Raw genomic sequence first — 22,930 nt, 5'->3', positions numbered from 1 at the left:
CCAATACAAAAATCCGAATTCTTTTCGAATATCCTATCTGAAATACCCAAAACCTTAAAACCGGATTGGATATCCAAAATTTCGGATCGGATCATATGTTTATACACAATCATATCTCATTCTCTATTTATTACTAGTGATGTGTACAACCTTTATGCCAAATTGCTACCCTGCCTTCCTAAATACTTGCAACGATTAGACTTTTACACTAATACATCAACTTTGACCATTTGTTACTAAGTAAATAAAAATCAAATGTTATTGTATAATAACACGTTGTTAGATTAGCCTTATTATACAATTTTCAAATATCAAATCTTTTAAATTTTTACTAATATGCAATTTACATATAATTAATTACAGTCAAACTAATACCTTGACATATATGTGTAATAAACTTCTACTGAGTATTTGTTTAATGTTCTTTAAAGTCAAAAGCAAGACTTGAGCTCAAATTCCTTCAAACAGAATTCTTGTTTTGTCCCTCCCTACCCTACAAAGTACCCGACTTGAAATTTTGGCTCCTATACTAGTTCTGTAGAAGATGGCGGTCTTTCGAGCATTTGAAGTTTGAATGTCATTTCTCCACGCTCACTTTCAATGTTTCACTAGGCCAATTTCCCTTTCTTCCCCAAAATTTCCAATTTAGGGTTCCGGTGAACCCTCCAGTTCAATTCGATTATGGATTCCGACGCACCTCGTACCCGCATTGATCAGGTTTCTCTCTCTCCTATTGTCAATTGTAAATTAATATGCTTTTTGCGTAAATTTTGTTATCAATTTATTGTTTGATTGATGTGTTGATTCTTTGTGATTGAAAAATGTAACATTATAAATCAACATTGGGAAATTTGAAATTATAGCGTCTCCAACAAAATTTGAAATTGTAGAGGATTGGAACTTTTTGACTTGAATTATTTCCAGAATTTGTTTTGTTGTTGCTGTCAATGAATACCTAGCTTATAGAATTTGGGTTCGAATTTACAGTTTTATGCGTCAAAGAAAAAGAAAATATTTTCACCAAAGACTGCTAAAGATTCATCGCCTAGTGCAAAAGGGACATTGGAAAACTATTTGGTGACTTCACAAAATGATTCAGTGAAAAGAAGTTTGGCATTGGAGATTGATTTATCTGCCAAAAATGAAATTAAAGAGATCCTTTTGCCGAGTGATGGTACTGTTAGGGAATCAATTTCATCTGAAGCGGTTCCAGGAAGTGAGTCCGGAGCCGGAAATGCCGGTGGTGGAGCAGGTCGGCAGGATATTCCGGACCAAGTTCAAGGCCCTGAGAACGCAGAGCTTAACAAGTTTGCTATGGACTTTTTATCGTTGTATTGCAGGTAATCATCCCGTTTGGGACCTTAAAAGGTTTAACTGAATATAGATATTTTTAGTGTTTTTCATTTGAAATTATTGTTTTGAGTATCTATGATCGGCTGTAGAAAGAAAGCTCTTTGATTTTAGAAAGAAAGCTCTTTGATTTTTTGAAACTTGGCTTGTTTTGAGGTCTTCCCTCGAACTGTGCTCACTACAGAAATGAGATAATCATGTTTGGGGTAATGTAGTTGATATTTTTGTGGCGTTGTATCATATACAGTGGAATTCAATCAAGCTCGCTTTCTGAGCAAAAACCAAATGAGCATAAAAGAAGGGGGAGTCCGTCAGTGCTTATAGCAGAAGGTGCAGAGTCCAAGAAAAGGCACTATGCTGCTGATAATGAAATATCACAGCCGGATCATCAGACACCAAGTTGCGATAAAAGAGCTCTTGGTCTTGTGCAGTGCAGCAATTTTCTTGAAAAGGCGGAAAAAGTTGCCAACTCTGCCGTAGAAGTAAGCTTCATTTGGTTGTGCAATTGTCACACGACTCGCTCTCTTTTGTTGTACGCTTTCTAAAGTTTCTACGTCCTTCTTTTCCATGATAGGTTGACTGTGATGAAGATTTGTCTAAGCCACAAGCCAGCTTAAGAAAATGCAATAAAACTACAAATTCAACCTCATCGGTGAACGAGTTTTCCACACCTGCCACATTTTGTAAAAGTTCGAGTGCACGTGAAACTCCCGTATCAACTCGTGGAAGCTCCATCTTTTCACCAGGAGAAGCATTCTGGAACGAGGCAATTCAAGTTGTTGATGGCTTGTTTCCTCAAACTGGTAACAGGTTTTCTCAGGATGCAGACGATGCAGGTATCACTATCAACAAGACACTAGGTGAAGGGAGTTCAAATATATTCGATGTACCAATTGATATTGATGCTAGCAGTTCTAAGCAGACCGGGTTAACTACTACATTGTCAGAGAAATATGTGGAAAATCTGGAAATAGAAGCATCCCCATTGCCTGTTAAGCATTTTGATTTCTCATGTGATGACAAAAATGTGGACAGAAGTATGCCAATTCATATTTCTTCAGTAAACAAAGAAGATCATAAAGATGGTGCAGTATGCAAATTTGCAGATCACGAGAGGCCACTAGATAAAAATGCTGGAACTGGCAGTGAAGTTCAGTTACATACATTAGCACATAAAGTATTGGAGGAAGTAGCTCCTGTGTTTGTATCTGAAAAAAGGAGGCATAGTTTATTTAGTTCGGAGAGTGACAAAAAAAGTTATGACTTACATAACAGGGAAAATGCTAACTTTGGGGCTCCCGGTATCTCTGATGGATCTGGTACTCCTTCAAGTTGCATGCCTTTGGAGGATCGGCTAGACCTGAGCAACTGGCTGCCTCCTGAGATATGTCGCATTTATAGACGCAAAGGAATACCTAAACTCTATCCTTGGCAGGTAAGGATTTTTACATTGTCCTCCTTTAGTTTTTTGCTTAATTGTCTGAAAGGAAGATGGTTGGGAAAAAATGATTTCGATATTCTGTACAATTAGGAGGTCTTTTAGACTTTTCTGGTAAAAGTACTGTCATGTGATTGTTAGGAGCTTTATTTGGTTCTGAAATTATGATCATGCGTACAGTAAGGGCAATAGCAATCCAAATGCATTTTAATTATCTATATTGAAATTATTGTCGTGAACTAGGTCTATATGTTTCTAGGGTCATTTTCCCGTATAGTCGTCTATGTACTCTTTTTCAGCTTGTGCTGCTGCTACACTTTTCAGGTTGATTGTCTTCAAATGGATGGTGTTTTGCAGAAGAGAAATCTTGTTTATTGTGCATCTACGAGGTAAGTAATCGTTGTATGAGAAAAATGAATTTAGTTGATTGTAGTCCTTGTAAGAAAATATTGATGCAAAGTGCATGCCATTCATGCTGTACATTACTTTTTGATAGGCCTAAAAGATTCCACTGGTAAAACAATATAAGCCAGAAAACCACTGCTATACCATATAAAATACAGCCAGTCGTAGGAGTTGTATTGATTCCATCGAACGGAGGACGACAAATTTTAGTTTCGTTTAAGCTCTAAATGTGTTGCGTGTAATCTCAGAACATCATATTTATCTGTCTCTTCCTGCAACAGTGCCGGAAAAAGTTTTGTTGCTGAGATCCTGATGTTGCGACGTGTCATACACTCTGGAAAAATTGCTCTGCTTGTGCTACCTTATGTTTCTATCTGTGTTGAAAAGGTTACTTTTGGACTCTTTTTCCTTTGGTCTCTAAGTTAGTTCTTTGCACAGCACGGTATGATTTGTCCATGACTTTCTTGAAGCATGAATGTGAGACCTTTTACAGGCAGAACATCTTGAGGTCCTGTTGGAACCCCTTGGCAAGCATGTTCGCAGCTATTACGGGAATCAAGGTGGTGGGTCACTTCCAAAAGATACATCAGTAGCTGTCTGTACTATAGAGAAGGCCAACTCGTTAGTTAACAGATTGCTTGAAGAAGATAGATTATCAGAAGTGGGAATTATCGTGATTGATGAACTGCACATGGTAGATGATTTCACATGCTGTACTGCATGTCTGCAGTATATGTTATCTTTTCACCTCCTTTTTGTAGACTTGGTCTCTAGTTAATTTATGTAGAACTTGTTTTTACTGCTAGGTTGCTGATCCTGGCAGGGGTTATCTGTTAGAGCTTCTATTGACAAAGCTCCGCTACGCATCTGGTGAAGGTAATAGTGAATCATGCAGCGGAGAAAGTTCAGGCACAAGTAGCGGTAAAGGTGACATAACTCAAGGTCTGCAAATTGTTGGGATGAGTGCTACAATGCCAAACGTGGCAGCAGTTGCCGAATGGCTTCATGTAAGTACCATACGTTACCGTGTGTTTCTAATTAGCATTGATTTTGATGATAATAACTTGTCATTATGCTGTAAATCTGTCATACTCCGTAGAAGCTAGTCGTATGCACTCAACTTAATCGTAACACATGTACTTTTTTTATCCTTTAAGTGAAACATTATTTTTATAAATTATTACTTGTGTATTTTATTTGCTTATGCTCTTCACCAAGGGAGGCAGAAAGCAGAAACCAAATCTGTAGCAGATTTGGATCTTTATTAACCTATCATACTAGCCTTCAGATTAGTTGGTGATGAGGCTGAGCATATTTGATTCTTGGTCTCTCTAGACCTCCAATTATGGTGGGGCTTGTGGGAGACTTATTAGGTTGTACTGGTGACAGTAGTAGTAGTTAATAGTAATATGGTGCTATAGATATCCAACGTATTGGTTTATATATAATTACTGAGAAAAAGTTGCTTGATAGGTTTGGAGAAGAAGAGGCGGCGGGGGTGGGAGATAACAATAGAAGGACATTGTGAAAGTTGCTTACTATTTTATTATCATTAAGGGACCATATGTGACGCATTGATTCTGTGTCTCTGCGAGCAGTATTTTCAAATTTTCACTGTTGCAAAGGGAGTGTTTGCGTCTTATTCCAGGCTATGTTGGCGGCCTTGTGTACGTGAAAGGAAGATATTGCATTTTTCTGGGAAAGGAGTGTCATGTCTTTCTGAAAGTAGATACTTTGCTGAGGGTTATGCAATATGCATAGCTGATAGCTGTTGCCAAGTACTTGTAGTGGACATTGGATGAAGCATGATCTGTTAGTAATAGTATTGAGCGTGCTTGTCCCTTCTGATTGTAATTGATGACATTCTTTGGCATTTTCTGTTTTATATTGGGAACTGAAGATAAAAAAAGGGGTAGTTAATAACTTATTTTACATTTTTATAGATGCCTTAACATGCATGAAGATTTGCAGTTGGGAGAGAATGTGTTACAGATTTTATTACAATAAATTAAGAAGACGACAACCTTCCACCATTGATCAAATAATTGGATGGCATGGTACAGGGATTGAAGTCTAAACGCCTACCTTGAACTAAAAAAGTAGCTTTTTCAGTTGTTCATATTAGAAAGATGTGTTGTTTTTCTTTGTCACTCTCCACCATATGTATTTTTTTTCCTGAGAATTGTATCTGTGAAGTTTCGTTACAGTGATAAGAACTTAATAATAGCTCCCTTACCCACTGATTCCTGCTTTCCTTGGCTTTTGTTAGGCGGCATTATACCAGACTGAGTTTCGTCCAGTACCTTTGGAGGAATTTATAAAAGTGGGCAGCAATATCTATGACAAAAAGATGGAAATTGTTAGGACTATTCCTAAGTCAGCGGATCTTGGAGGGAAAGATCCAGATCATGTTGTGGAATTATGCAATGAGGTACTATCTAATTCAATGCCTAGGGAGACCTCTATCTTTTATGCATTCTGTTTTATGCATGACGGACTTAAATTTTCATAGGTTGTTCAAGATGGTAATTCTGTACTCATTTTCTGTTCAAGTCGGAAAGGATGTGAATCTACAGCCAAGCATATCTCATTGTATCTCAAGAAGTTCTCTGCCAAAATCCAAGAAGGGTCGAGTGACTTTATTGATGTTTTTTCAGCCATTGATGCCTTGAGAAGGTGTCCTGTGGGTTTAGATCCCGTGTTGGAGCAAACTCTCCCTTCTGGTGTTGCCTATCATCATGCTGGCCTCACGGTAAGTACTTCAGTACATATGGGTCTCATTTTGGTATGCTTTTTTCTATGGCTTATCTATGGATGGCTAACTCCTTTTTGTGTGTTACCAGCTTCTTTCTTGATATATAGCCTGAGAAATTGACCTGTTGCCTTTCTGAAGAGTTGCATATTATGCTGTGTACAGGTTGAGGAAAGAGACATTGTTGAAACCTGCTATCGTAAAGGATTAGTACGTGTCCTAACTGCCACATCTACTCTAGCTGCTGGTGTTAATTTACCTGCTAGGAGAGTCATATTTCGTCAACCAAAAATCGGTCGTGATTTCCTTGATGGGACAAGGTACAAACAAATGGCTGGTAGAGCTGGTCGAACCGGTATAGATGCAAAAGGAGAAAGTGTATGTTTTTACAACTTCTTCTTACTTAGCATTCTCAAATATGGTCGATGCCTATTGGTATTAGCTCATGGATATACTCAGGAGCTGTGTAGTTTTACTCCCCCCCCCCCCCCCCCTCTCGTGGGTTGTTTGGGAGAGGGGGGGATTCTTCTATTATTTTCTAGTTTTATATTATTGTGTTTGACTATTTCACTTAACATTCCACTTGAAGTAGCAAACATCTACTATTCTACTTTACTTTGCTTTAAGGCCCTACTTATACATTGTATCAGTTATGAATTGAATGTGCCTGTTAGACTGTTGTAGTTGACGTACTTTTTTTGCCCGAGGCAGGTACTTCTTTGTAGACCTGAAGAAGTTAAGAGAATAAAAGCCCTTATGAACGACAGTTGTCCACCTCTGCAATCTTGTCTTTCAGAAGATAAAAATGGAATGACTCATGCTATCCTGGAAGTCGTGGCCAGTGGAATTGTTCAAACAGCTAATGATATTCACCGATACGTGAGGTGTACGCTCCTTAATTCTACAAAGCCATTTGAAGATGTTGTCAAATCAGCACAAGATTCTCTTAAGTGGTTGTGTCATAAAAAATTCCTTGAGTGGAATAATGATACTAAGTTATACAGTACCACTCCTCTGGGAAGAGCAGCTTTTGGCAGTTCTCTGTCTCCAGAAGAATCCCTTGTAAGTACTGTCAATTTCTGAACATCTAGCCACCTCCTCTTCATGTTAGACTTGGGCAAAACTTACCAGGATTGTCTTCCTCTTACTGAATAATCCAAAATTGATTTTGTTTTTCTCCGGAGTATACTAAGCTAGTCTTGACCTGAAACCCAAAATAAAATGACAAACTGAAATTAATCGCAAGTTAGCAAGAGCTAATTTTGACTTTTATCTGTACCTCTGACAATGATGCAAACAGATTAGAATCCAAACATAGAAGAGTCAAAACTGAATTGTTGAGCGGAATGTTAGTCTGATTCATGTACTAGTGTCAGACCCGAGCACATTCGAGTGCTAGAAAGTCAAAGTTAGTATATATATATAGTCTAGAAAGTCAACACGATGCATCTTTTGTGAAGCGGAGGAATTATTAGTTTTTTATAAGTACTATTTTTATATTTATCCGGGCTGACGGCGCTGACCTGTTTCCCTTCTTTTTTTGGGATTATTTTTTCCTAATTCCTAAAAGTCCCATCTTTATGCTGCAGATTGTTCTGGATGATCTTTCACGTGCAAGAGAAGGATTTGTGTTAGCATCTGATCTTCATTTGGTTTATTTGGCAACACCAATAAATGTTGAAGTTGAGCCTGACTGGGAACTGTTTTATGAACGATTTATGGAGCTGTCTTCCATAGACCAGGTACTTTGGGTTTGTTTTTTATAAAGGTTTGACGCCATTCTTGGATTGAATTTGGTTCCTTTCTTTTACTTGGTGAGCGACTTACATGTTCTGTTGATTTTTTTAAAATGTAGTCAGTTGGCAACCGTGTTGGAGTTATAGAGCCATTTTTGATGCGAATGGCACATGGGGCACCTGTGCGTACTGCAAATCATTCTAGAAATGATATCAAAGGATTGCATAGCCGAATAGATTCCCTACTAGGAGTCTCAAAAAGTAATACCCTCTCAAATGAGCAGTCTCTTCGTGTGTGCCGACGATTTTACGTTGCCCTCATCTTGTCACGATTGGTGCAGGTAATCTCTTTTATCACTCACTTTTATGGTGTGCTCTTGTGCTATCTTTTTTTCCTCTTAATCCTTCTGCACCTCCTTTCCAGTTTAGATTTGTATTGATATGTCCTCTTTCCCCTTCTTCTCTTCGCTCTGCTGCCTGCTCTTTGGTGCTACTGCAGGATTTTTTTTTAACTTGATGACATGTAGCATGTTTTATTAGCATCCTTGATTTTGTTTGCTTGGAGATTGAGATTCACATCCTCTTTTCTTTTTTTGTATTGAATATTAGTGATAAACCAGTAAAAGCTTGGATTGGCTTTTAATTTGGGTTCTCTCATAAAATCACACTTCTTTTTTCTCTTGTTTGCTTTGTTTATGATGTTACATCCACTAAATTGTTTGAATGTTTTCCAATATATGGTTAAGGAACTACCTGTAGGTGAGGTTTGTGCAGCCTTCAAAGTAGCACGGGGAATGGTTCAAGCTTTACAAGAAAATGCCGGAAGATTTGCATCTATGGTCTCTGTATTTTGTGAGAGACTTGGTTGGCTTGATCTGGAAGGCCTAGTAGCTAAATTTCAAAATCGTGTGTCATTTGGAGTGAGAGCAGAGATTGTAGAGCTTACTACTATCCCGTATGTAAAGGTAAGTCTCGTGATGTGGATCTTACCCTTGTCTATTGGGTTGTGGACCTATACATTATCCTTTTTATGTGCTTGATGGACTAACTATATCATATGTATTTACAATTATGAATATAGGGCTCCCGGGCTAGAGCATTATACAAAGCTGGCTTGCGTACTCCTTTGGCAATTGCTGAAGCATCTGTTGCAGAAATAGCAAAGGCTCTCTTTGAATCGTCATCTTGGGCTGCGTCAGGTGACACTCTGCTAGTCCTGACGGATTTTTTTGATAGAACATTACCTTTGGATATTTTCCTTTTGGCTTCATATATGTTTGTTTCAAAGTCAATTTTATACAATTTTCTATTCTGGAATTTCATAGCAATAATGTTTTTATTTATGGCGGGCATTAGAAAACAACTTGAGCTAAAAAGGCTAAGGTGGAGCAATATTTGCTTTTTAGTTCGTATCTCTCATTGTTAAGCCCAAGAAAGATGATGGGAGTGACAATATTTTCCCTCACAAAAGCAAAAGCTTGTGCTTTGATTTTTTTATACTTCGCACTACCTCCAATTTTTTTTTTTTCACTTGCACCATTTGAATTGGGCACAAACATTATGAAAGGAAGTAAATATCAAGAATACCCATGTGATAAGTGATAGCAAACAAATTAGGTAGAAAAGGTTAGGTATTAATAGTAAATATAAAATAAGGGTAGAATGGAAAGCATGTGAATGCATACAGTAAAAGGAAATGGTGCAACTAATATGCAACTTCCAAAAAAAAGAAAATGGTACTACTAAAAAAACGGAGGAAGTTTGGGCAATGGTTTCCATCTGACAGGAACTGAACATTGAATTTTAGTTCAATTTGTGGAAAAGCTTTCTGGTATTCAAGGTTCTGCTATTATACAATTGAGCATTGCCTAAATTATTTTCCCCTCACCTGGATACAAAGTCTTCTAATTCTAATGGTTGGATTCGATTATATTTCAGAAAATCTAGCACAGCGACGTGTTCATTTGGGGATAGCGAAGAAGATTAAGAATGGTGCAAGAAAAATTGTCCTTGATAAAGCTGAGGAGGCGAGAGCTGCTGCATTCTCAGCATTCCAATCACTTGGACTGAATGTTCCCCAACTTTCTCATCCTGTCTTGTTACCTGCCTCTGGTGACCTTATTGACACTGACGCAGTGACCCACTCCTCTGGAGAAAATAGTACCAGTAGCTCTTCTGATCATAAAAGAAAGCATATTTCAACTGAATTAGTTGAAAGACGGGGGAATGAATGTGCTCCAAATTCTGATGTTGGAAGGCCGGCAAAAAAACTAGTTACTGGCTTGGAAATTTCAGCTGAAAAAAAGGCAGTTAATTCCTTTCCTGGTGTTCTTGCCATTCGAGCTTCTTCTACATCAGATAAAGATTTTGTTCCAGTTAAGGGCACAACACCGATTCCTTGTTTGGGTCAGAATGAAACCATGCCATGTGTAGGAGTTATGAATGAGGAAGACCGGAAATGGGAGAAAAATAATGTGTGCAGTGGTAGCAATAAGCAACGTTCTAATGACAAAGGTCCCATTAATGTAATTAGTGCAAGCAGTTTGGATGCCCTTTTGGATGTCTTGGAATCTGTTGGAGATTTTTATTTTGATATTCACTTCAACAAAAAGTCTGAAGTGAACTCTATGGTTGCTTATGAAGTACTTGGCCTTGCCATCTGCTGGGAAAATTCACCTGTGTATTATGTCAATCTTACTAAGATTTTACAGAACAGCAATGTTGACTCATGCAACAATTCCGGGCAAGTAAATTCAATTGATGCAAACATTTTGTCAGTTCCAGAAAATCTCCGGTGGATGAGGATTGGTAGGTTACTAGGGAGGATGGATGTTCGAAAATTTACTTGGAATTTAAAACATCAAATCATGGTGTTGAAAAATGCTGTTCTTTCACTGAATAAAAACAGCCTGAGTCAGACATTAAAAAGTACAGCCATTGAACTTGTTGATGGTTCGTTCTTTAGGTTGCCCAAGGTTATTCTGCAAAATGGAATTGACATCTGTATAGTAGCCTGGATCCTTTGGCCTGACGAGGAGAGAAGCTCTAATCCAAGTCTTGAGAAGGTATTTCTCTTGTTGCATGTCCCTCTATTAGGTCACTAGGTCAGTCAGTCCCCACCATGGTAGATCACTGGATAAAGTGGATTACTGTATATTTTACTCAATTACAGTGCTACTTAATTTTGTGAAAAGTCTTCCATTTCTGCGTGTGATGTGCCAGTTATGTGCTTTCTTAAAGTTTGAAGCTCCACTTCCACACATTTACTCAGGGCGTGCTTTATCCACAAACAAGTGCTTATAGTTCTATATCATCTGTTAAACAGGAAGTTAAGAAGCGTTTAACGAGTGAGGCAGCAGCAGCAGCTAATCAGAGTGGTAGGTGGAAAAATCAGATGCGAAGAGCTGCACATAATGGTTGTTGTCGCCGTGCTGCTCAAATACGGGCCCTACAGTGTGTTCTTTGGAAATTGCTTACTTCTGAAGAACTTGTTGATGCACTTTTGGGCATTGAACTTCCCTTGGTAAGGGTTAAATTTGCAAGTAATTTCTAATAAGTTCTTAATAATTCTTTGGTTAGATCTAGTTGTGGTTTAAACGTGTGTAAACTCTTTCAAACAATGATAAAATTTTCAAAGTTGGTGTTACCTATATCACTTATGAGTTATCCCTGGGATTGCTTTCTTCTTTTTACCAAAATTATTGTCAACTTGGAGTTTTTCATTCTTCCTCTGTCACTTCTGATGGTTGCTTTAAAGTGAATATGTTTTCTTTCAGTCGGATGACATTGTCAAAATGCAGATATTAAATACATTTGCTTGTTCACTTTTTGATCTTAAAGTATCTCAACTTTTTGATGTTTGGTTTTGTGATTAAGATTTGTAAATGATTTCTTTAATATACTTTGTTCCGCTGAAATTTGAAATCTTTCCTTATTTTTCATTGAATCCCCATGAAGATCTTGAATACATTTGCTTGTTCACTTCATATTTAGTCGAAGCTATGTTTGTTTAACTATCATATGCTGAAAATTTTCGAGATTGAGTTGTAATTATTGTCGTTATGGTTGTTGATTGGTTTGATCTGCTATTTATCATACTGAAACTTGGAGTTTTCTCAATTTAATAGCAGAGTCTTTACTTGCGCAGGTTCATGTCCTTGCAGAAATGGAGGACCAGGGAATGGGCGTTGACATGGAAGGTTGCCTCAAGGCACGACATTTGCTTAGTAAAAAGCTCAAGATTCTTGAAAAGGAAGCTTACAAACATGCTGGCAAGGTGTTTTCTCTGTATATGCCAGCAGATATTGCCAATGTGCTCTATGAACACTTGAAGCTCCCAATACCTGAGGGGCACAACAAAGGAAAACAGCATGCGAGCACAGACAAACATTGTTTGGACGCTCTAAGGTACTTTCTTGGATCTAATCCTTGTCAGTTGCTAAGTTTCAAGGTTCTATCTCTCTGGGTTGTAGTGAAATTTGCTAGCTCTTTCACTTCTGTGTTTTAAATGCCCACCATCACTAGTGTCTCATTTTGCAAAACTTGTTGCTCGCTTGTTCCCGCCCTTTTTATAAGTGTGTAAAAAGTCCATTATGGTAAATTCTTCGGAACATATGGAGTACTATTTGCTTCAAGATCCACCATCTTAAAAGGGTAGATGTGTTTGATACAACACTCTGTATCATGGGACATTCTTTTGCGGTTGGCTAGCACTTTTTGATGATCATAACTCATAAGCTTATATACTTGATTCTCCTGAACTGAATTTGAAAGGTTGTGTGTCATTCACAATGTTGTCATGATTAAAAGTGCGACTCTAACCTCTTCAAGCACCATTTACCTAAATGATATTGATCTCAATATGGGTGCCACCAAAATCCATTAGACCTTTGTATTGGCGTCTCATCTTGGCATAAGCACGCAGAACAATGTCCTTAGGGATGATGTTATAACTGTTTTATAGCTATAGAGACCAATCTTAGGGGTCGTTTGGTTGGGCTTTTTGGAATGGATTGGAATGGAGTTAGAATCCATTCCATCCATTTTATTGTTTGGTTGGACCTTTTTGGAATGGAGTCTCAAACCAGAGGGGTTCTATTTCCATCAAATACCCATGGAATCCCATACCCACCTCTTACCCCAAGATTCACAATCCATTCCACCCAAGTTACTAACCCTAATTCACAAAAGAGGGAGGAGATTAGAGGAGGTTGCCTTCAACAACGACCAATGACCATCCCACCATCCCCAACCAATGACCACCAACGTCAACCTTCGATCCGATGACCTGCCATATTCTCCGGCGACCTTCCATCAAGTGTAAGTGTGAAAGCAACAATAATGGAAACGCTTCCACCTCCGAGTTCGAATCACCGACGACCTTCCTCTCCGGCTTGATAGATTCTTGTTGGTTTTTTAAAAATTATGGGTTAATTGATTTTGGGCTAAGTTATTGTTAATGGGTAAATTTAATTTTGGAATTGGGATTAAGATGGGGATGAGATTGTGATGAGATTTTTGTGATAGAACGCCATATTTGTATACCGTATTTTTGTTCAGTGATTGACTTACAGTTGCTACATCTACTCCCTTCTATTTTTATTTAATAAAAATAAAATTGGATACAAAGTCAATTTGAAAAATGAACCAAACAACATGATTGGGTTATAAAATCCATTCCAATATCATACCAAACAATTTCAGAATGGTATGGGAAATAGAATCCATACCACCCAGGTATGAGATTCCATACCATTCCATTCCAACTTAATGAACCAAACGACCCCTTAGTTAAGAATGTAATGCTGATGCAGTCATCCAATATTTTTGAAGACATGATTATGCTAATTGATAAATAGGATAAGATGCTCTCTTGTGGTTTTTATTTCAATGTGTATTATGCTAACTTTATAATTTGCAGGCTTGAGCACCCTATTGTTCCGGTAATAAAGGAGCATCGAACATTATCAAAGCTCCTTAATTGTACATTAGGATCAATATGTTCTTTAGCAAAGTTGTCTATGAAGACGCAGAGGTATACACTGCATGGTCGTTGGCTCCAGACATCAACAGCAACAGGACGACTTTCGATGGAGGAACCTAATCTTCAGGTTCAGTATCATTCTTTCTGGTTGATTTTCCGTCTTTAGTTCTCTTTTTTTAATCATTAGCATACAAAAGGTTGAACTGAATTGTTGGTGCATGGAAATTGCAGTGTGTTGAACATATGGTTGAATTTAGAATGCATCAAAATGGTGACGTGCAATGTGATTCTGATGGTACAGATTATAAAATCAACGCACGTGATTATTTTATTCCCACTGAGGTGAGGAAGCCGCCTTTATTCTTTTTGTTTTTTTATTTCCATATATGTGAGCATTGTTAGCAACTAGTAATTGATGCCTTCTTTCAGGAAAACTGGCTACTTTTAACAGCAGATTATTCTCAGATAGAACTGAGGTTGATGGCTCACTTCTCTAAGGACCCTTCTCTAATTGAACTACTCAGTGATCCGCATGGTGATGCCTTTACCATGGTTGCATCTAGATGGACGGGCAAGCTAGAATCCAATGTGAGCTCTCAAGAGAGAGACCAAACCAAAAGACTAGTGTATGGCATTCTTTACGGCATGGGTGCTAATACTCTTGCTGAGCAGCTGCATTGCAGTGCAGATGAAGCTAAAGCAAAAATCCAAAGTTTCAAAAATTCTTTCCCTGGCGTTGCTTCTTGGCTTCATGAGGCTGTTGCATTCTGCCGTCAACGAGGGTACTGGTCAACTTCCTCCCCCGCCCCTCCATTTAGTATCCAATGATTTTATTATTTCTCGCCTTCGAATTACTGTTCTTTTTCGTTACATCTTTCCCCTGTATGCTACATTGCTTTCATAGTGTATCCAGCACCCGAGTTAAAGGATTCAGTGTGATGTTTTCAGTTTTCACCTATTGTATTGTACGGGAACAGAGCCGGGTTTTCATCTATTCTGTTTATTTGTTGTTTCTTGTGGCTTAGAACTTGTGTGGTCGCATGACTGATCCATTTATAGGAACCATTCTATTCATCTGAAATCCCAAAATTCTATGTTGTTCACTTGTAATTTCCCCTAGTTTTTCACCAGACACTAACAAGGACCACTTTGTCCATTTATGGGTGCAGATATGTGCAGACTCTTAAGGGTAGAAAACGCTTCTTATCAAAAATACAATTTGGCGATGGCAAGGAGAAAGCTAAAGCTCAGAGACAAGCTGTGAATTCAATATGTCAGGTAGATCTTATAATTGGTTGAACAATTCTGTTTCCTTGCTTTAGGGAAAGGAAAGTTTATGTTCTATGTTTTGCATCTTCTTCTGACAGGGTTCTGCAGCTGACATAATTAAGATAGCAATGATCAACATCTATTCTGTAATTGCTGAATCTGAGACACATAGTTCTACTGATGCACTTGTGACAAAATTTTCTATGCTCAAGGGCCGCTGCCATATTCTGTTGCAGGTTTGCTTTACATATTTGTACTGCATTTCATTTTTTTGAATTTTGGGAATTTGAGTCTACAGCAGTATTCAATTCTGTCAGGGTCACCGTCCCTTGGCCTAGCAATCCGGTTAACTGAGACCTTTCACGTGCTTGGATCAATTTGGTCGGGGGAGGGGTTGGGGGTGTTAGTAACCATTTCTATTAAAACAGAGAATATCTTGAGCTCAAAACATCTAGAACTAAGAAGTAGGGAAAACAGACGCCTCCGTCATGTAAACTTGCTTGCTTAATTCAAACCTAATATACGTCAGTGTAATGTAAAACCAAAAGGCAGATCAGCCATCATGGTGACCATTAGTTGGCAAGGTTGAGGTGAAAACTATTGGAGCTAGAGAAAATATAAATTGTATGAGAAGCATGAGAGAAAAAGAATATTGACCAAGAGGAAATTTAAACCAGTATGGGGAAGAAAAGCAGCAACAACCACTAGTTGGCAAGGTTGGAGTGAATAGGGAAAGGTTGCTGGCTGGCTAGGGTTGTTTCTCAGTAAATTTGTTACTTAGAAAAGTGATAATTTTTTACTTGTCCCAAAAGGAGCACGTTTGTTTGCCATATCTTGAGTTCTTGACATATCTCACTTGACAGTCGCTCTTGCTGTCAAATAAGCTTGTTAAATACTTGCATGCTTTGTCCTGTGTTATGTACAATATTTGTAATTTTCTGAGTGCATATTTTTTTGGCAATCTTTTTTCTTCCATGCCAGGTGCATGATGAGTTGGTTATGGAAGTTGATCCGTCAGTTTTAAGGGAGGCTGGGTTATTGCTGAAGATGTGCATGGGGAGTGCTGCTTCTCTTTTAGGTACATTGACCATTTGCATTATAGTAATATTGTTATCCAAGGATGAATACTCATTCTATGTTGTATGGTGTTTCAGTCCCTCTACAAGTAAAGGTGAAGGTTGGCAGGACTTGGGGTTCATTGGAGCCTTTCACTGTCAATGACGCCGGAGGATAAAAGTGCTTTATATTCGAAGTTTCTCCATCCCGGTGGCAACCCAGTGGGGCCCAATTTTGGCCGGTGTTTCGTGTTGGATCGCAAAGGATATTACCTCTCTGAAATGCAATGAAGGAGAAACGCGCTGAAAACTTGAGATAGACAAGTTACACCACCACATTCCTCCATGTGTCCCTCCATTGGCTGGGTGTGGCCGTGTAGGCCTGGTTATTGGTCGGGTCAGCGTCAGGGTCGGTGCGGGTCAAAAGCGGGTCGAGTAATGAAAGGGTCAATTTTAGCGGATTAATAATGGGCGGGTCAATAGCGGGATATTTTGCATGGAGGCAAGCTCTGAGGCCTTACTGCGAGCCTTTGGTGCATGAATGTCTTTACCAATGTTCCACGCAACAAACCTTCATGACAAACAAGCTGCCTCATCTGATGATAAATTGATAATCAGATGCCTCTTGGAATTACCTGGTGCGTTCAATTTTAATCTCTTTTCTGTTCATGGTAATCTTCCCTTATCGGCCTTTTTAATCATTGATTAATTGCTGACGATGTGTTGTTTTACTGCATCGGAGAACTAACAATGGCCTCTTCACTGTAATTTTACCACAGAAAATGAAATGAGAAGAATTATTCTGTACATGACTAAATGTGTTCGCATCATGTAAGAAATTACTCGATTTCTTTGTCTTTGAAAATAAAACAGTCTTAATTTCTCTTCGACAAGGAGGGACTGTCTTCTAATCTACTCCTAGAAAGAAGTAACTATAAAAGGAACAGGGGAACTTTCTCATACAAAAAGCATAATACATTCTTCCCTCAGTTTCTAAATAATTGTTTTTTTAGCATTTGTATAAAGAGATGTAATTTAGAGGAGGAAAACTACATGTTTTAAAGCATTTATTAACTTTATTATCAATCCAAACGTGTCACGTTTGTTGATTTTTTCTTTTTTTGGAAATACTACTTTCCATATCACTAAGCATATTTTATACTCTTTCCGCCCCTTTTTATTTAAGTTTAGTATTATGCATAAGAATTTTAAGCATAATAAAAAAGAGCTTTTGTTCCTTTACTTTTTCAATTAAACAATAAAAGTAGGAAAATATGTCAAATACAATTCATAAAGTTGTCTCTTTGCTAATTACAATCTCAAACTTTCAGATATGTAAATTACAACCATAAATTTTATATTCATCACTAATTACAACCCTAAGTCACTTTTTGACAAAAACTATCAGAATATGATAGTCATTTGATATAATGATTAATAAAAAAAAAGAATCCAACAAAACTATGAACATAAATGAAATAATTTTTTTTTAAAACAAATATTAATTTACAAATTATTCTATTTTAATTTCTTATTGTTTGTTTTTTATTTGTTTAGGAAATTATGTAGTAGTAATTGATTTAATAAGATTAACAACATCATATTCCGATTGATTTCGCCGGAAAATGACACGGGATGTAATTTAAAGTGGAGATGTAAGTTTAAGGCGGTAATTTACAAATGTGAATCTTGAGGTTACAATTGACACAAAGTTAACTTTATTGGGTTGTATTTAACAAATTTTCCAAATTATGGTTTCCTCATTAATTAGATAATGTGTTTGGAGAGAAGGAATAGGAAATGGTACGCGCGGTGAGTTGAATTCAATGTCTGCGTATTTTATTAAATGGGAACAGTTCTTGTTGAATATTAAAATGAAACATTCAAAAAGTAAAAAATAAAACGACATTCCCAAAACGAAGAATATAAAAAGACGGAAGGAGTTAGGAGTATTTGTCACTCCATTTTATACTAATGATCAATATTTTAGTGAAATACTCCGTATATAAATTAAGTTATCAAAGTGGAAGTTATGTTGATATTAAAAAAGCAACAAGAGTAATTTTTTTATTGTACGAATCACTAATACACTAGTTAGTTCGTTAATCTAGTAAAATTAAATTGGCACAAATTATTGGCAAGAAATTTTGATACACTACACCTTAGATTTTCACTCATCCGTGCTTAAAAAACAATGGAATTATACTTCTTGATCAACATTTTTAAGGCAAAAATGACCAAATATGTACTTTTATACTCATCCTGAATCTTGATTAATAAGTTACACTACGCCTTAGATTTACAAACATGCATCCCGACAGACTGGCAAGTAGCGAACTTCATTCCTAGTTGCTAAGCTTAGCTTAGGAAATCAAAGAAGCCAATCCTATACATTTTTCTACTCAAATGTCGAATTACTTAGCAATCCATAATACATCATCATCAAGTAGAAAATGACAAATAGCGCAAGTCTTAGACTCGGATTGGAGGGATAGGGAATGAGTATGATCTTCTGAGTTGGATTTTCTGTGACAAACCGCGGGTGCGTTTAACATGGATCCGTCGGAACCTGCCAACGTTGTTATGTACACATCCATTTTCTCCGTCTTTTTGCAATAGAACACTGCACAAGGGAAAGGGATCTTATGACAAATTATTGCTTGAGCGCCACATGGAAGCTTCTTGATTCCTTGTACTTTGTACTCCATCATGATATCTTTATCGATGTTTGCCGAGATTGCCTTAACTTGTTTCCCTATAATAGAGGTGGCAAAATCGACCATTGACTCCAAAGAGTAGCAACACTTGTCACCACCCTTGTCGTCCTCGCAATAATGTAGGGTTTCATCCATCATTGTGGCCTCCAGTGAATTTTGTTTTAAGTTAAAGTGTTTTAAAATTTCAGGTAAATTGGCGAGGGAGAAGTGCAACTTCTCAACCATATCCCGAGTAAGAAAGGTGGTTGGATTAGTTGACTTTATGAAGTGGAGGCTCATTTTCTTCCCTAGGCTTAAGTCTTCCTCTAAAAAGAATAGAGAAGCAATAGAATCCTCAATGGAAGAAATGTCTTCTTCCATGGATTGGGTACCTTTATCAGAGGCGGATTCTTCCACGCTTGTTGGTGATCCAATAGGTGCACCATAGTTTTTTGTCATGTCTACGACTGATGATCTAGGGGGACCATAAAGGCCCTTACTACTAGAACTTGAGGATTGTCCTGAAGATTGACTAGAGGATTGTCTAGAGTCATGGTTGAAATGTTTTCTTGAGGCATGATTATAAATACCTTGTTGGCTTAAGACTTGTTGGGAAACTTGGCTAGAGTGTTTGTTTGAGTATTCACCGGATGCTTCACTTGAGTGTTGGCTAGAGTGGTGGTAAGAGTCTTGTTTCGATCCGTGACCATAATGTTTGCTAGATATTTGATCATATCCTTTGTTAGAGCCTTGACTTGAGAATTCACCAGATGATTTCCCGGAACTCTCGCTAAAGTGTTGTTTTGATGTTTTTTTCGAGGCTTGGCTTGAATGTTGGCTTCCGGATGCACTAGATTCTTGTCTAGAGTTTTGGCCAGTGCCTTTCTTTGATACTTGATTTAAATCTTGGCTTGAGCCTTGTTGGGATGATTTTCTAGAGTTTTCACTTGAATCCAAATTAGATGTTTTACTAGCTTGTTGTCTTGGAGATAGTTGAGAAGCTTGACTCGAACTTTGGTTTGAGAAATCACCATTTGATTCACCTAAATTTTGAGTGGAGGTTTCACTAGGTGCTTGGCTATACTGGTGGTCCGAGGATCGTTCAGATGCTTGACTAGAATGTTGGATTGAAGCGTGATTGAATCCTTCTTTAGAGTGTTGACTTGAGGCGTTGCTAGTTGATTGCCCAGAATATTGGCTAGAATATCGTTTTGATGCATTATCGAATGCTTGGTTGGAGTTTTGAGTTGCATCATGACTTAATGCTTCACTAGAGTGTCGACTTGAGTCTTCAGTAGATGATTGATTATAATGATGGTTTAAGGCTTGTTCAGATCCTTGATTTAAGTGTTGACTTGAGGCTTTGTTGGATGATTCCTCGAACTCTTTGTTAGAGTGTTGCTTTGATTGACTGGATGTTATCCTAGATAGTTGGCTTGAATTATTTCCATAATTTTTCTTAGAGTTTTGTCTTGTGACATTATTAAGTGCATCATCTGATAGTTGGTTTGAACCTTGTTGGGATGCTTGGCCACTGTATTGACTTGAGGTTTTCTTAGCTTCTTCTTTAGTATATTGGCTTGAGACTTGTTGAGAATTTTGGGTAGAGTGTTGTTTTGAGGATTCATCAAGTGCTTCACTAGAGCGTTGGCTTGATGCTTCATTTGGTGCTTGATTAAAGTGTTGTCTTGATACTTGTTCTGATATTTGACTAGAGTGTTGGTTAGACGTTTGATTGGTTCCTTCATTAGAGTGTTTTCTTGACTGATTATGTGAGGTTTGTTCAGATCCTTGATCAGAATGTTTGCTTAAAGCTTCACCGGATGCTTGGCTAGAGTGGTTGCTTGAGACTTTTTTAGATCCTTGACTAGATACTTTATTTGACTCTTCAGTAGAATGTTGGTTTGAGTCTTCTCCAGAGGCATGGATAGACTGGTTGCTTGACGCTTGCTCATGTCCCTTACTAGAGTGTTGGTTTGAGGATTCATTGAATGCTTCGCTAGAATGTTTGTTTGAATCTTTTTTGGATTCTTGACTAGATTGACTACCATATGTTTGGTTAGATCTTTCATTAAAGCCATGGTCTAAGGCCTTTCCAGAGTTTTGGCTAGAGTTGTTGCTCGAGGCTTGTTCAAATCCGTGACTTGAGTGTTTCCTTGATTCTTGGTCGGATCCTTCATTTGAATTTTTACTTGATACTTTAGTTGACTCGGGATATTGTTCTGATTTGTGATCAGAATTCATGTTTAATTCTTGGTTAGACCCTTGTTCAGATGCATTTTCAAAAGATTTGTTTGATGCTTCACTTGATGCTTGAGTGGAGTTTTCGGTTGATGTATCTTTGGATGTTTTTTCGATGGATTTGTTGTATTCATTTTCCGGATATATGTTTGAAGGTTTCTTCTTTTCTTTACCAGAGGCTTGAGATGAACTTGATGTTTGGTTTGACATTGAGGCTTGATTTGTGTCTTGATTAACTAATGTTCCCGACGATTCATTAGATTCGTGGGTTGGAGGTGTTGTAGAAGATTTATTGAAATCTTCATAAGATGATTGGTTTGATTCTGATGTTTGACTTGAGGCTTTGGTTGATCCTTTTTCTGGAGATATACTTGGTGTTGGACCTGAAGATGTTGTAGAGGATTGATCATCAACTTGATTTGTTCCTTCTGTTGGACTCGTAGTTGGGCTTGATTCTTGAGTTGACATATTAGAAGAATGATTAGACCCTTTACTTGAGTATTGTGATGACTCTGATGCTTGACTTGAGTGATGGCCAGACACATGACTTGAATATTTTCCAGAATCCTGAGTTGATGCTTGATTATAAGCTTGATGAGACCTTGAGAATTGGCTAGAATGTTCACCCGACCACTTACTCGACGCTTGACTTGATGATGAAGAACTAAAATGTCCATCATTTGCATCACCAATTCCTACTTCTTTATTTGTATTAAAATCGGAGTTTCCGGAATCTCTGGCTCCAACGTAACTTTTAAATTTAATCATTGAGTTTCCGTCCAATTGTGCATTACCTTCTTGATTGCTATTTTCTATAAAAAGAAATAATTACATTATTAACATTAATATTATTATTAACTAAATTACTTGTAAGAGTTGATTTTATCGCTTAATTTATTAGCAATCAATTATGCGTCACACTCAAGATTTTGTGAACCAATTTCATATAATAATAATAATTTAGAAAAGAAGCAAATGTTGGTGGGGCCGATACCATTCAAGGAATCTTTGATAGCCTTTGGCATTTTTGTATTTTCTCCTAAATGTTCCTTCCAATATTCTTCTTGCTTATGAAAGCTGCTGGAGAAACTCGAGCTTGAGCTGGATGATGAGTGAGACTCTGAAGAATATGCTGAATTACTATTGGACATTTCACCTTCTGATTGGGATAATGTTACATGGCTTGTAAGTATTGCTAGCTGCACAAAAGTTCCAAACAATAGCTTGTAAAATGTATATACTATAATAAGACATTGTCTCAATGCGTTTATCAGGCGTATTAACGAATAATTGTTTCAATACTTTTTTAGTTTTACCATATTGATGGCATTTATATAAAATAATAATATAAAGGGTGTTTCTAAGTTTAAGGTCGGATCCTCCCAACCTCATTGTGTTTTGGGACGGGATCCTACCCATTATAATAATTCCATACGAAGTAATCCAATTGAACTAAGGAAATAGAGGGACTGAATGAAGTAATTTGAAGACACAAAGATAGAGTAGTTTACATGTAGAAAAGTGACAATCGGTAAGATGCGCAACTCCATCGAAACTTTTCTATTTATGATGAACAAATGAAGATGATGAACAAATATAGATGATGAACAAATGAACTCTATTATATTTATGTTTTATATGAGAGATAGTGAGAAGAAATTAATGTGACTAATATTTGAGGACACAATGGAACATAGTATTTATAGAATTTTGAAGTGGAGATATTCAATAAAACCTCTTCCGTTTGTTTATTTAAGGAAAGTTTGGACAACTCATGATTGGTAATTTGAAGTACTCTATAAATAAGTATTAAGGGGATCTTAAAAAGGAAACAACGTAAATTTAGAAAGGAATTAAAAGGAAACCACTTCTTTGCGGAATGATAAAGAACAAAAAAACAATTACATGAAACGATGAAAGTAGAAACAACTACTATTAATTTTATTAGAGGTTCTCTATAGGGAAAAATTGATGCAAATAAGTCAACTTTTAGGTCGGTCGTACA

At 37.4% G+C, this 22,930-nt stretch overlaps 2 protein-coding genes across 5 annotated transcripts; one reads left to right on the top strand and one right to left on the bottom strand.

Moving 5' to 3' along the window:
- Positions 1-435: 435 nt before the first annotated feature.
- Positions 436-22,125, top strand: LOC110774923 (helicase and polymerase-containing protein TEBICHI). Of its 4 annotated transcripts, none has more exons than XR_008932628.1 (27): positions 436-717; positions 988-1,340; positions 1,598-1,832; positions 1,925-2,785; positions 3,113-3,177; positions 3,475-3,580; positions 3,687-3,887; positions 4,000-4,200; positions 5,463-5,624; positions 5,706-5,945; positions 6,111-6,323; positions 6,657-7,007; positions 7,535-7,687; positions 7,801-8,022; positions 8,428-8,646; positions 8,763-8,880; positions 9,620-10,746; positions 11,007-11,204; positions 11,829-12,088; positions 13,602-13,791; positions 13,896-14,006; positions 14,094-14,446; positions 14,834-14,942; positions 15,032-15,169; positions 15,915-16,011; positions 16,088-16,626; positions 22,003-22,125. XR_008932628.1 is itself a non-coding variant. In XM_021979524.2 (26 exons), exons 1-26 carry the CDS (start codon positions 682-684, stop codon positions 16,165-16,167), a joined length of 6,399 nt encoding a protein of 2,132 aa, XP_021835216.1. In that variant the 5' UTR covers positions 436-681; the 3' UTR covers positions 16,168-17,074. The 4 variants fall into 4 exon arrangements, 1 of the variants encoding a protein (XP_021835216.1); XR_008932629.1 differs by lacking the exon at positions 22,003-22,125 and adding an exon at positions 21,102-21,740; XR_002529620.2 differs by lacking the exon at positions 22,003-22,125 and adding an exon at positions 16,768-17,074.
- LOC110805991 (uncharacterized) lies at positions 18,403-22,659 on the bottom strand. The gene is made up of 3 exons (XM_022011626.2): positions 22,437-22,659; positions 21,920-22,124; positions 18,403-21,737 (listed from the first exon to the last, which is right to left on the bottom strand). The coding sequence occupies exons 1-3, from the start codon at positions 22,473-22,475 to the stop codon at positions 18,403-18,405; spliced, it is 3,579 nt and encodes a 1,192-aa protein (XP_021867318.2). The 5' UTR covers positions 22,476-22,659.
- Between the last annotated feature and the right edge of the window lie 271 nt (positions 22,660-22,930).

Source organism: Spinacia oleracea, chromosome 1 (assembly GCF_020520425.1).
Source record: "Spinacia oleracea cultivar Varoflay chromosome 1, BTI_SOV_V1, whole genome shotgun sequence".
Lineage (NCBI taxonomy): Eukaryota > Viridiplantae > Streptophyta > Magnoliopsida > Caryophyllales > Amaranthaceae > Spinacia > Spinacia oleracea.
Note: the sequence above shows the minus strand (reverse complement) of the source record. Positions and strands in the feature narration are given on the sequence as shown.

Bases quoted from the DNA above. Each gene is read 5' to 3' on its own strand.
- LOC110805991 (XM_022011626.2), bottom strand. From the start codon at position 22,475: ATGGAGTTGCGCATCTTACCGATTGTCACTTTTCTACAT. The intron at 22,125-22,436 runs GTAAACTACTCT...ACTTTTGTGCAG, and splicing joins CGATTGTCACTTTTCTACAT to CTAGCAATACTTACAAGCCA. The intron at 21,738-21,919 runs GTATCGGCCCCA...TTCTTTTTATAG, and splicing joins TATCAAAGATTCCTTGAATG to AAAATAGCAATCAAGAAGGT.
- LOC110774923 (XM_021979524.2), top strand. From the start codon at position 682: ATGGATTCCGACGCACCTCGTACCCGCATTGATCAG. The intron at 4,201-5,462 runs GTAAGTACCATA...GGCTTTTGTTAG, and splicing joins CAGTTGCCGAATGGCTTCAT to GCGGCATTATACCAGACTGA. The intron at 14,943-15,031 runs GTAGATCTTATA...TTCTTCTGACAG, and splicing joins CTGTGAATTCAATATGTCAG to GGTTCTGCAGCTGACATAAT.